General features: G+C 38.9%; 1 protein-coding gene across 1 annotated transcript; it reads left to right on the forward strand.

The window, feature by feature from the left end:
• The first annotated feature begins 1,105 nt into the window (after positions 1-1,105).
• LOC121257679 (nuclear pore complex protein NUP62) lies at positions 1,106-11,284 on the forward strand. The gene is made up of 9 exons (XM_041158828.1): positions 1,106-2,747; positions 3,420-3,513; positions 7,209-7,287; positions 8,233-8,355; positions 8,698-8,775; positions 9,444-9,547; positions 9,792-9,879; positions 9,959-10,057; positions 10,852-11,284. Exons 1-9 carry the CDS (start codon positions 1,265-1,267, stop codon positions 10,948-10,950), a joined length of 2,247 nt encoding a protein of 748 aa, XP_041014762.1. The 5' UTR covers positions 1,106-1,264; the 3' UTR covers positions 10,951-11,284.
• Positions 11,285-12,902: the final 1,618 nt, after the last annotated feature.

Below are 12,902 nucleotides of genomic sequence, written 5' to 3' on the forward strand. Positions count from 1 at the left end.
AATATCAGACAGTGACGATGAAGAAGAAGCACAACCCAGATTAACTCCACCACAGCAACCCGCATTATCACCAGCCAATCAGGCCTCTCCTTCTCAACAGGCCTCTCAATTTCAAGGCAACCAAGCTGCATCTCCTTCTCAAAATTATTCACCTTACCATCTGGTACAACTGATGGATTCTCAAGACCCGTTTGAACTGGAATTAGCAAATTATGATCCTCAGAATTTGTGACTCCAAAAAATTATTATCTGACTAACCAGCATGATATGCAGATATTATCCCTCTAAAAAGTTATTCGCGACAGATTATTGCCCAGTAAAGCGACAAATAATTCTGTACTAGATTACGTGTTCTGTACTATGTTTGTCTTTAGCATCGGCTGACACTGTTCTTGTCTTTAATGTTGGCCGGTACTGTGTTTGTCTTTAGCGTCGGCTAATACTGTTCTTATAACGGCCGGTACTGTTCATGTATTATTAAAGTTACTGTTTTAGTGTCTATATAAAGGGGTTCACGATGCAAGAAGGGCATTCAGAATTCTAATCTGATATCCCTTCCTCTCTCGCCCAAACCTCTCCAGTCCAAGTCCTGTCCTCCTCTCTTTGTAAATCTTCAATCGTCCTTCCCTCATGTCTTCAGCTCCCAACTCCTTTGAGAATTAATCTCCTTGTAAGTATTATATTTTTAATGAAGAAGTTTATTTCATATATCTTTTCTTTAATTTTTATTTCCTCATGCATATGGTTGGTTATACCGCCTGCTTACTTTGCTATCATGCATATGGCCGGTCTTACCGCCTTTAATTCTTATTAATACATTATTATTCTATTAATACCTTATTATATTATACCTGGGATATACGCCTTTGGTATCAGAGCCATTGGTGATAGTATTGTTATTACTATCACCAATTAATACCTTATTATATTTTTAAAAATATAATTAAAAATATTTTTATTAAAATATTTTTAATTATATTTTTAAAATATTTTTAATATATAATTAAAAATATTTTAAAATATAATTACCAAATAATAAATAACTTTATAATAATAAAGTTTATTACTTAAACTATAAATCATAAAATTATAAGTCCTACCGCATATGCAATTAATCATTTCCCAGCTAAAAAACCGGTGGCCGGCTCAACCGGTATTTCACGGTTCGGTTACTCTTTACGCTTCGAACTCAGAAAATGCCCCCCCTTCCAAACCCTCGCATTTCAAACACTAACCCCAGCAGTAGAGAGGGAGAGAAACCACCATGTCGGGCTTCTCATTCGGTTCTTCATCCTCCTCTTCTTCCTCACAAGCCGCGCCATTCTCTTTCGGAACCTCTTCTACCGTTTTCGGTTCGTCTTCCGCTCCAGCATTCGGATCCACCGGCGGCGGCGGCGGCGTCTTCTCCTTCCCCTCCACCTCCGCTTCTTCCGCGTTCTCTACCTCAAACCCTAGCTCCGCTCCGCCCGCCTCATTCGGCTTCGGATCCTCCATTTCATCTTCTTCTACATCTTCCCCAGCTCCATCCTTGTCGTTATCCTTTAATTCCGCCCCGGCCGCTTCGAGTTCCGCCGCCTCCTCGTTTGGCACGCTAACTTCTTCGTCCACTGCAACCCCTGCTTCATCCATGTTTGGAACAATCTCCTCTGCGGCGAGCTCAGCCTCTCCCTTGTTTGGTTCGGCTACTTTGGGTTCGCCCTTTGGGACCGCTTCATCTGCTGGTACTTCCGGCTCATCCGCGACGGGCTCGGGTTTACCCTTATTCGGGGCATCTCTGTCGGCTTCAACTACTGGTTCTTCCTTATTTGGAACAGCTGCGTCGGCTCCCAAGTCCAGTTCCAGTTCTATCCCGTTCGGAACAACGTTGGCGTCCACGACGCCCACTTCTGCTTCACCTCTGTTCGGAGCGACCTCCGCTTCTGGTTCAACACTTTTCGGAACAACAGTTCCATCAGCGAGTCCAGGTTTATCCCCCTTCGGATCATCTATATCCGCACCGAGTTCCACCCCATCCATATTCGGAACAACAGCATTCTCATCATCATCATCATCTGCTGCCGCTTCTCTATTTTCAACCTCAGCCTTGTTTGCTTCTTCTTCTTCTTCGTCTTCGTCTTCGGCTTCAACGACTCCTGCATTCTCATTTGCTTCGAGCTCAGGTTCAAATTCAACTACAGCTTCGCCTTTCTCGTCTTCTTCGGGATTTTCATTGTCAACTGCATCAGCTTTTTCAAAACCTATTCCAGCTCCTACCCCCCCGGCCACTTTACCTTCCTCTTCAACAACGACATCTTCTGCCTTCTCATTCGTCCCGGCCTCTTCCTCAGCTTCTCAGACTTCTTTTCTTTTTGCCACTGCTGCTGGCTCATCGGCCGCCGCAGTTTCTACCACACCTACAGCAAAGCCTACTTCTCTATCATTCGGAACATCTCCGTCGCCGTTGTTTTCGACCGTCACCACCACGAGTGCTTCGACTCCGGCTGCTACTAGCAGTAGTAGTACTACTGCACAAAGTTCCTTCTCTGTGCCAGGTTTTGGAGTAAGTTCTTCTTCGACTGCGGGCAGTGTTTCAACAACAGCTCTTGCCAGCTCTGCTGCTTCTTCCAGCGGTGTGGGATCTTTCACAGGTTTTGGCGTTACGAGCGCAACTGCTGCTTCATCGGGGCTTCCTGCTTTTTCGTTTAGTAAACAATCAACGCCTGCTGCGTCCTCACAAGCACATTCGACAACTGTCGTGCCTCCTTTTGGTGCATTGATCTTTGTTAATTTCTTTGAGATGTTTGATTATTATGGTTTTTCTGTAGTAGAATATGGTTTTATGGTTTATGTGAACAGCCATCTTTGCTTATGCTTCTGGGACTATTAGTGAATTTGAAAATAGGTTATTGTTTGCTATATTAACTTCCAATTTTACTTTAAAATATTTGGAGTTATAGGTGCTTGCCTCTTGGTGCTTGAATCTGTATATGAATATGTCGTGATGCAATATAAGTACTTTGTTCATGGTTATTGTATCAACGAATAGGCTCACTTCAATTTGTTGCTCGAGTGGAGATGAAGACCCGAAATGCCATGCCCATGGTTGTTTTATGATTTCCTTCGTAGCTTTTTTGCCGGCATTATTCCCTGGCCTTCCCATTGGTTCAGGTGGTATAGAGGTGGATGGAGTTGGGATAGGTCTTAGGCTCAAAAGCCGCCTAGCTAAGAACAAAAATGATAGCTCTTCTGTGACAAATGTTCTCTACACGTAGTGGCCTTACGTTAGATGTGGATACTAGATTCTTAAGCTCTTTACATATAAAATCTTCTTTTAGTAGCCATCTATTCCCTCTTGTATATGCTAGGTTGTATAGATCAGGTAGAAGATACTTTGTGCCTGATTTTCCAATATCGTTTAATTGTGCAAATTAATTCTGTAGGTGTCTCTTCAACTTCTGCAGCTGACACAACTTCCAGTGCCAGTAATACTGTAACTCAGACGTCATCTCTTATTGTGGCCTCCTCGAGTAGTGGGTCTGTGTGCTTAGTCTTGATAGCTAACTTGTTAACCTGTTTTTTTTTTTTTTTTTTAAAAAAGAAAATTTTGGTATTCGTAATAGTTATTCTATGTTACATTTTATTACTGTCATTTTTTAATCTTTTTTGTACATGACTGCTTTATTTTTTAGATCTGCTATTTATTAATTGATGCTAAGATGCTACTATTTCCTGATAGAATTAGAGTCTTTAAAGTTTAGTGGCTGCAAGAGGCTGGGAATTGAGGAATCTGCTTGCTGGGAATCTGGGCAGCAATGCAACTCGAATTGTAGGTTTACTCAAAGGGCTCAGTTGGTGACTAAGAATCAGGAAAAATGCAGAGCTTTTAGGTTTTTTGAAATGCTTTCATTTGGGCTTGAAAGAGAGAAGAAAAGAGGGACTTTTTTTATTGGACCTATGTTGACTCTAATCTGAAAAATCAACAACCATTATGCTCTGAAGAAAGATGAAGAAGAAGAATGGATGAAAACTAGCACTAAAGTCACATTAATACTCAAAACATTTGACATACTATTAAGTAAAGTTTGCATTCTTTGAATGCAGTGCAGCCTATTTAGATGGACTGAATTAAGCTATCAGGACTAGGATTCCTAATTTAACTACTACATAAATACATTTTTATATGCACTCGTAAATAAATTTTTAGTAAAACTCAATCGGAGGTTTTTTATACTATCAGGAACTCTAGAATGAAATGATGCACAGAGCTTTTATGAAATTCTAGATCCAACCCTGCACACAGAAATACCCATAACTTTTAAGCTAATGACTCAATTTAAGATCTGTTTGAACCCTGATATATTTATATTATTTTTTTTGATAAGTAAAAATATTATATATATAAATCAATAGGAGTAACCAAGTTCATTGGACATATATAAGAAAACACCTAGTCCATATAAGAGAGCCCCTAATGACCCAAAAATCCCATGAAACCTACCCAAAATATACCAAGCCTGAATTGGAATGTAACACACCTCCCCAACCCCATCCCCTTGTTTCCATAAAACTAATCCTCTACCCGAACATTCCACAACGATATCATCTTCACAATGCTCTCCCTTTATTCTTCCATCGACTTGAGCTACCTCCCTTAGCATCGTAGTTGATTGAATATAGAAGACGCTCTCCCTACTTTTCTTAAAATGAGATTTGGTTTCAAGCGCGTGACTTGCCTCAATCGCAGTGAGTAGAGCTTTAAATTGATCTTCATATTCTCCCTGTTCTCCATATGAAAGCCCTAGGATTTGCTGAAGTCCGTTAACTTTATTCAGAACCCAATCCGATGGTGAACCCGCTATATCGTTTAACGGATGGATAGAAACCAATGGAACGACATTATCCCCAGCCACTGTACCCAACTGCACTCCTGATTCCAAACCTTCCCCCACATGAGGCACCAATGACAAACCGCTAGTGTCCATTGTTTCTGTCACCATTACAGGTTCCTCCCCTCCACCAACATTGCTTGACTTTGCACCACCCCCCAACGATCCTTGTCGTGTCGCTTTGTCTGGCCCTATTGTTCCCTCCGTAGCACAGGAAGGGGAAGCACTACCTTCTGTAACCCCGTGTGCATCTTCCAAAAGAGGTTTGACTGTTTCTTCCAAAATATTCAAGACCCTGGAGGGTCCCTTGTCTTCAACTAAGGATGAACCCTGGACAGAAGTACCAACCCCATCTGCATATGGTGATTGAGGTCCTACAGCTCCTTCAAGAGGCACAGTGACACTGGCATGGACAAAGATGCCAGCGTCCAACGACCCTATCTGTGACGACGTTGAAATGTCTTTTGCCGGCACACTTGTGGCCTTCAAACCCGAATGATCTACCCCCTGCCCTCCCTTATCCATGCTTGGCCCACCGCCAAAACCTACGACTAAGTCTAGCCCCTTATCCACTTTAATCATCAGATCTCTCACATACTTCATAACTTCCTTCAATTGAGTTTTGACATCCCACAAGACCCTCTCCACCTCTCCTAATGTCAGCTGACGACCTTTGTCTCCTACAAGTGCCCTACTCTTTCCTTCTGCCGCTGAGTTGTACTCGACCGACTACCCGCCAATGACCTCAACATCGCAGCGTACAAAGCACCTTTGACTGAAGACGACCTTCCCACTGTTTTTCCAAACTCCCCAATAACATTTCAAATGGACTGCAGAAAACCTTTCCATCCAATGCCATTATTGCCCTCTAGAATCACCAATAATCCTTTCCTCCTTCCATTCCATAATTCTAAGAGTTGCAGAAAGCCGCCCCTTGCATTAGCATGATGTGGAATGATAAAAACTGCACTACCCATCCTTAACTCTTTGAAGAAACCTTCATGACAGATAAGTTCTAAACAATCCTCAATCCCCTTAGCCACCCATGAAGCTGCCATTCCCCGTAGACACATGAACTTAGCTATCCTTTTGCTACGTTCAGAAATACGAAAATTATTTCTTCCCTCTTTCGTAAAAACGAAAGTTTTTTATTCCACTTTCAACCACCTCTCGCCTTCCAACTGAGACGAGGCCACATCGCGCGTCGTCATCTTCAAGTCCCTCTGTGTCCACTACTCCCTACTCCCTACAGCTCCAGCTTCATCGTCTTAAAGTGAAACAACAGAACTTCATCTAGGTCGGCTTTTGCGAAAAAACCTGGTCGCCGGAGAAGGGGTTAACGCCGAACGGCCCTCGGCGGAGTCGCCGGGGCCCGTCGACCTTATATGTGCCTGCGGTGAGGGTTCACTTGTTGTTCTTGAGTGGGAGAGGGTGGCGGCATTTATGTAGGGAGACAGAGACAAATCTGGTTTTGGCGACAAAGGCAGACGACGGAGAGACGGAGACAGAGACAGGGATAGACAACGGCGACAAACGGCACAGAAGGACTACACACATGAGATAGAAACCGAGACAGAAGTTGCAAAATCCGGTCGCTGGAGGGAGGACCGACACTGGCCGGTCCTCAACGGCAGCGTCGAGGCCCGTCGACCAAGTTTGTTGCGGTGGTGAGATGCCACACGCCGACTTGGGTGGGGGAGGGGTGGCGTCGGGTCTGGGTGTTTAGGGTTCTCTCTCTCTATATATTTATATTATAAGCATTGAAAGCATTTGGCTCTTGCTTTGTTGGTCATTGCATGATGACCCCACATCTGAAATAACATTTAAACTGTCCAAACTCACTCCAAAGGCAGAAATTGAAGCCACATGACATAACTGTGTCATTACTTCTAGAGAAGTTCGAAGATCATATTGCTTTACCATTTTACTCCCTCCATTCTATATTGTCTATCCAATGTTCTATTTTGAAAAGTCAAGGAGTACGAAAATTCATTTGCTTTATTGAAAAGTCAATGGTTTAAATTATGTTTATGGGATTGGTTGAGCATTTTAGGAGGGGTTGTCATGTTTTCTAATGACATGTTTATTACGTGTTGAGGTGGGCGCATCATAGAAACTTGTACCTTCTTATTTGAACGACAACATAGTAGATGATGTCCCAGTTCGATTTCCCTAGGTGGACAAACAATATGAGAGTGCAAAGTATATTTTCTGAAACTTTCTCAAATCTATATCTAATTGCAAAAATCAATGATAGTAGTTGGTTATATATCAAGGTTTTTCCATGTTAAGAAATATGTATTTGATGATGTATCCTCCTCTTTCATCCTGCTTGTCCCATAGGACAACTACAAGTGTCAGCACTACAGTATCTACAGCTCCAAAATTACCTTCAGAGATCACTGGGAAGACCGTTGAAGAGGTAAATTTATGAGTGAAATACTGATTATATCAAAATTTGGTTTTTGTGAAAGAAGAATCATGGACAATTTTACTTCTGAATTATATTTTGGGTGGGCAGTAACGTTGCGAAAGGAAAAGTGGAGATGTCGAACTATATATTTCTTCCTTTCTTTACCTATCAGAAAAAAAAAATATTTCTTCATTTCTTTTTTGCTTCTTTGTACTGAGAGAATGAGGAAACTGGTTCCTTAAATCAATGATCTAGAAGTGGAAAAATAAAAGGGAGGAGAAATGATAGTTGCAGTCGTGAGTGTGCAAACACCGTGCAATCACTTTGAAAAAAATGAATAAATACGGGACCCACATGAAAGGAAATTAATTTTTTAATAGTGGATCCCACTCTTTTTCAAAGCGACTGCATGCCGTTTGCACACTTCACAACTGTATGTAGCATTACTCAAAAGGAAAAGAGGAAGATTTAATCTTGAATAATATGTAAATTAATTTTGAATATGGTTAAGTATTTTATCCCTTCTGGTCATAACATTCTCCTATCTTTTCTAGGAGAATGTTATGACCAGAAGGGATGAAATACTTAACCAAGTTCAAAATTCATCTTTTCTACTTGTTATATAAGAAGAGAGGTGGGAGATCTTTTTCATCGAACCTGGGTCACCATTTTCTTCTGGCTTGTTTCTCATTTTGCCTGTTCTCTAGTAATGGATGAGCTTAGAAATTTCTTCTTCAATACTTTACTCCATTGGTTTATTGTAATTGATTTTCATGAATTCCTTGTATCACTAAACTAGCACGCTTAGGTGTAGCTCTTGTATATGTCCCATATACTTGAGGCTCTTGCCTATATTTATTGATCAATTAAATGTTTACTGAATTTTTTTTTTTTGCCTGTTCTTCAGTTTCTATTCCTAGTAAAGTTGTATTTGTTTTTTCGTTTTTATTGAAGATCATCAAGGAGTGGAATGCTGAACTGCAAGAGCGTACTGGAAAGTTCCGAAAGCAGGCTAATGCGATAGCTGAGTGGGACAGGAGAATTTTGCACAATCGTGATGTCCTCCTTAGGCTTGAGGTAATCAATTTTTCAATATAAAAAAAGAGTGTAGGGTAAATTAGTATGAAACACATGAGCTTAAGGAGGCCATTTATTCTATCATGCAATCAGTTTTTTTCTTGCCGATTTACAGGGCCATAAGCACTTATGATTAATATCAGTAAATATTGTCAAAATATGTGAAATTCAGGAGAAACCAGTCCAAGGACTATTCCTCTATTTTCCTACCCATTACTCTCTCTCTCTCTCTCTTTCTGTCTCTCGCCCACCCCCAACTAAAAAAGGAAAAGAAAATATGGTTATTTCAATTCACATCACTGAAAGCTATGTGTTTTGTTTTGTGAATAATTTTTAATTTAGATTGAAGTGGCAAAAGTGGTTGAGACCCAAGATAACTTGGAGCGGCAACTGGAGTTAGTTGAGACTCATCAACAAGAGGTATTTTAGTAATCTAGTCACCATATTCGTTTCAATCATTGTTAGGATTAGTTTAGATATAATTTTGATAATCATGTGTTAATTGGAAGAGTATTTGGTAGCATATGAAGAGTGCATTTGCAATCACATGGGAAGATTCTTTTCGTGTTTGAGCTGTCCATGTCATCCCCACATTTGTTTTTTTTTGAAGCGTGGCCAATATTTTTATACTTATTGCCTCTTTTCTTGACTAGTGAGCATTAAAGTGGTCCAGTAAAAACTTCTCCATAAGTGATTGTTCGGGTTTTCAGGAATGTGTAAAGCAAAATATCTTGTTTATAACCTGCTAATTAGTTTTTCAAGTCATGGAGACTACGGGCTAGTTTGGGTAGTAGAGTATTCTAATATTCATTATTTTATTATTACTTTTCACTACTATTCAATATTCTATCATTACTTTTTCATTACTTTTTCACTACTATTTACAGAATATCTGAGATCACCTTACTACCCAAACGCAATCTACATATTAGTAATGTATAAAATCTGATCAGTAACTTTTTAGAAATGCAGTGATTAGTCCTTGTGCACTTATCCCCTACGGTGTTTTACTGCCCCAAATTATATCTTGTATGTCTATATAATATTTTGATACTGTTAGTGAATATATTTTTTTGTTCTTTCATCAGGTTGACAAGGCTTTGCAAAGTATGGAAGAAGAAGCTGAGCGAATTTACAAGGATGAGCGTGCATTGCTTCATGACGATGAAGCAGCTTCCACAAGAGATGCAATGTCAGTACTCCTAGTTCTTTGTTTTAGTTTTGGTTTAATCTGATGAACCAAGTACGTTAGTAGACTGTCCAACACTGGCATATAGCTCAGCTGGATGCCCAATTTATACATTTATTGAGAAGCTAACTTTTCCAGGAAAAATGTTTGGATTTCACTCGTGTATGTGTGTGCGCATACATATTGCTGTCTCTCCCCCCTCCCTTTTGTTGATGTCATGCTTTTTTTTGTTTGGGTGCGGAAATAGGTATGAGCAGTCTGAATTTATAGAGAGGGAATTGGAACAGATGACAGAGCAGATCAAATCAATTATTCAGACCCTAAATGCTAACCAGGTAAATGCTTGAAGTTCAATGTTTCCACTCCTCAATAAGGGTTTTCCAACAGTTGAGATATAATAAATCTTTCCTTTAGGGAGGAGAACTTGATGCGGTTGATGGGATGACCCCACTAGATGTTGTAGTCCGAATTTTAAACAATCAACTCAGTTCTTTAATGTGGGTTGATGAGAAGGTTAGTAACTTATGTCAGATCACTTTTCATCATTTCTTTATCTGTAGCAATGTGCACTTTATTGTTTCTAGCATAAACACAGCCAAACAGTTTTAAACTTTTGATTTCACCCTCCACCTTGTTCTTGTAAGGGAAGGAAATGCCATTGAGCCAGAGCTCTTCTCAAAAAATTAAATAAGAAATGGCTAGAGCTCTTCTATGTCTTTTAGTTCCACAAATAATCATTACATACATAAATCTAATAAAACTCGGTAAACAATTCCATCATTGTGGACGAGGCTTTAGGCTTAACTGAAGTTGCAAGGAATAAAAACAACACTACCTTTTTCAAATAGAAAAATTCGTTAGTGGTAGTTTGTTATCTATTCCCAAGATACAGTCCTTGTGTAGGAGGGACTGTTGTTCTGCTCTAATCATAAAGGTCCGCATAAAGTAGGTACATTGTGAACATTCTATAACCCCCGCTATACTGATGGTCAAGGCCATTCTCATCCCCTCACCCTCAGTGCCCATATGAAAAATGGAAAGAAAAAAAAAATGTGGAAATCAAAAGTAAATGGAATTGATGGATGCATCCAGTTCACATGAATTTATTATTGTTCCAACATGTTATGCCCAAGGAGCTCCCCAAGCCTTTGCTGCCACTTAGAGGTGTTGATCATGAGAGATCGATTGCAGTTTTTAACTAATATGCTTGTCTGGTTCCCGTTTTGTTAGGCTATAGAGTCTATTGAATATATGAGTGCTACTTTGATTCTTTATGAGAACACTGATGGATGACCAATTGTTATCAGGCTGAAGAATTTTCTTCACGCATTCAGAAACTTGCCAGCCAAGGTTCTTCTGCCGCAGATCATCGTGAATTGATGGATCCAAAGTTCTGGAAAACATGATATATATTTGATCGTTGTGAACTATCTTTGAATGTTTCAAAAACTAGCATCTACCATGCAAAGGAAAAAGGTTTCATCCTTAATTGTTTTATAAGTTAGATATTCAGTCTCTACAATGACATTTTTCTATTTTGGAATTATTAGCTTTAAGATTCTGTAGTAAAATGGTGATGGATATTAGCTAACTTTCTTGTTCGAATCCGTGGATAAAAGATGCACAACTATGCTAACATGAACCCATCATTCTGATAGGATGGTTTTTTTGGAATCTATAGGCCCCCATGTAATGGATGTACATGCCTAACATAAATGTATTTGAATTATGATTCGTTTATTTTTACGTTTGTATTCTTGGTTAGATCTGCCTAGAGCATAGGCCAATTAGGCATTGGCCTAGCCAAATTCAAAGTCAAATTTGGCTAAAACTAGATGTTTTGCTTAAAGGTCAAAGCCATTCAAGTATAACTCCATATTGGACTAGCTAAGTATAGGTTAAAATAATAATATTATTATTTTAATAATAATAATTTTTTATTTTTTCTTTATATTTTGCAATTATACTAACCATATATTAATTAATAATATAACTTTTAATTAACTTATTATTTCTCAACTATTTGTTATTTTTCAACCTAATTATCCAACACAGATCACATCTAATAGTAATTCATATACGTTCATAATGTCCGATTATGTAATGCATACACATTGCTGTACTATACATACACATTCCCATCTTAAAAAATTATCTTAATTTATCATGAGCTCCATTAAAAAAAAAAAAAAAATCTGCCGTTCATCATCTCTTTGTCAGCAAAAAAAAATCCAAGCCACGTTCAGTATAAAAAAGCTAAACTTAACTCAGTACAAATATATTTCATTTCCAAACCAAACTAGTGCAAACTTAACTCAGTACAAATATATGCTTAGTTCAGTATAAAAAAAAAAACCAAACCTAACTTATACATGTCATTTCCAAACTCAGTGCAAATATAAAACAATAGAGAACATAAATCCAACCAACTATACATGCCATTTCCAAACTTAATATTAGAATACAAAAGATGTCACTTTGGTTAACATATTGCAAAAACAAAATCTACCCAGCTGTACTATCTAACCAAAAAAATGTCTATCAAATATGTCCAGTTGTTCCATTTAATACAAAACTGTCCAGTTGTAGTATCAAATAAAAAAAAAAAACTATCAAATTCCAACTGCCATACATACCGCATGCACATACTAGTAATGTTTACCTAAAAATAAAAAATCATAATTGTTGCCGAGCCACATGTTTTTCCATAACAAGTGGCTGAGCAGCCACTAAAATCATAACATGTTACGAAGCCCAACAGTTACAAACCTCCATTAGTGCGGATGAAGATATAGATCTACATCTAGAATTATTCCTTGATGCCTAAAAAATTTTACTTTGAATATTAAAGAAGTATTCTTGCTGCATGACATGCCTACAAAATCCATTCTCATAATTTTCGCCTCGAACTTTTTCTTCCCAAGTTCAAACTGTTGACTTCTATTGCGATCTACCTTCATCATTGCTGCTCTCCTTTCTGCCATGCTCTATCCTCGGTCATTTGAGTTAAGGCCATGTTGAACTCAGGATCAGTAGATTCTTAAGATTTCCGCTTCATCTCTCTTTCTTTCTCAGCTTTTTTGCCTGAAGGTCTCTCACAAAAAACCTCCACGTTCTCCTCCACAGACTCTCCAACAACTTGACTTGAGTGCTCAATGGCTGGACGTTTATCATGTGGTTTATCCTTGTATTCAGTGTCATCATATGTTGCTGCCATTTGGGTTGGTATCTCAAAAGACACAACAGTGCTCCATTGTGAATGAAGCCTTCTCTATCTCTTTATACATGAATTTGAAAAGACAAAGGAATATTGTTACTTCAAAAATCATCCAAAGCTAATTACATAATTAAATGAAAA

This window comes from Juglans microcarpa x Juglans regia, chromosome 3S, assembly GCF_004785595.1.
Source record: "Juglans microcarpa x Juglans regia isolate MS1-56 chromosome 3S, Jm3101_v1.0, whole genome shotgun sequence".
NCBI classification, from domain to species: Eukaryota; Viridiplantae; Streptophyta; class Magnoliopsida; order Fagales; family Juglandaceae; genus Juglans; species Juglans microcarpa x Juglans regia.

What these genes read in the sequence shown, in the direction of transcription:
- LOC121257679 (XM_041158828.1), top strand. Translation starts at nt 1,265, where the DNA reads ATGTCGGGCTTCTCATTCGGTTCTTCATCCTCCTCTTCTTCCTCACAA. An exon ending in TTGAGACTCATCAACAAGAG is followed by an intron (nt 8,776 to 9,443) that starts GTATTTTAGTAA and finishes TTCTTTCATCAG; the next exon opens with GTTGACAAGGCTTTGCAAAG. An exon ending in GCTTCCACAAGAGATGCAAT is followed by an intron (nt 9,548 to 9,791) that starts GTCAGTACTCCT and finishes GTGCGGAAATAG; the next exon opens with GTATGAGCAGTCTGAATTTA.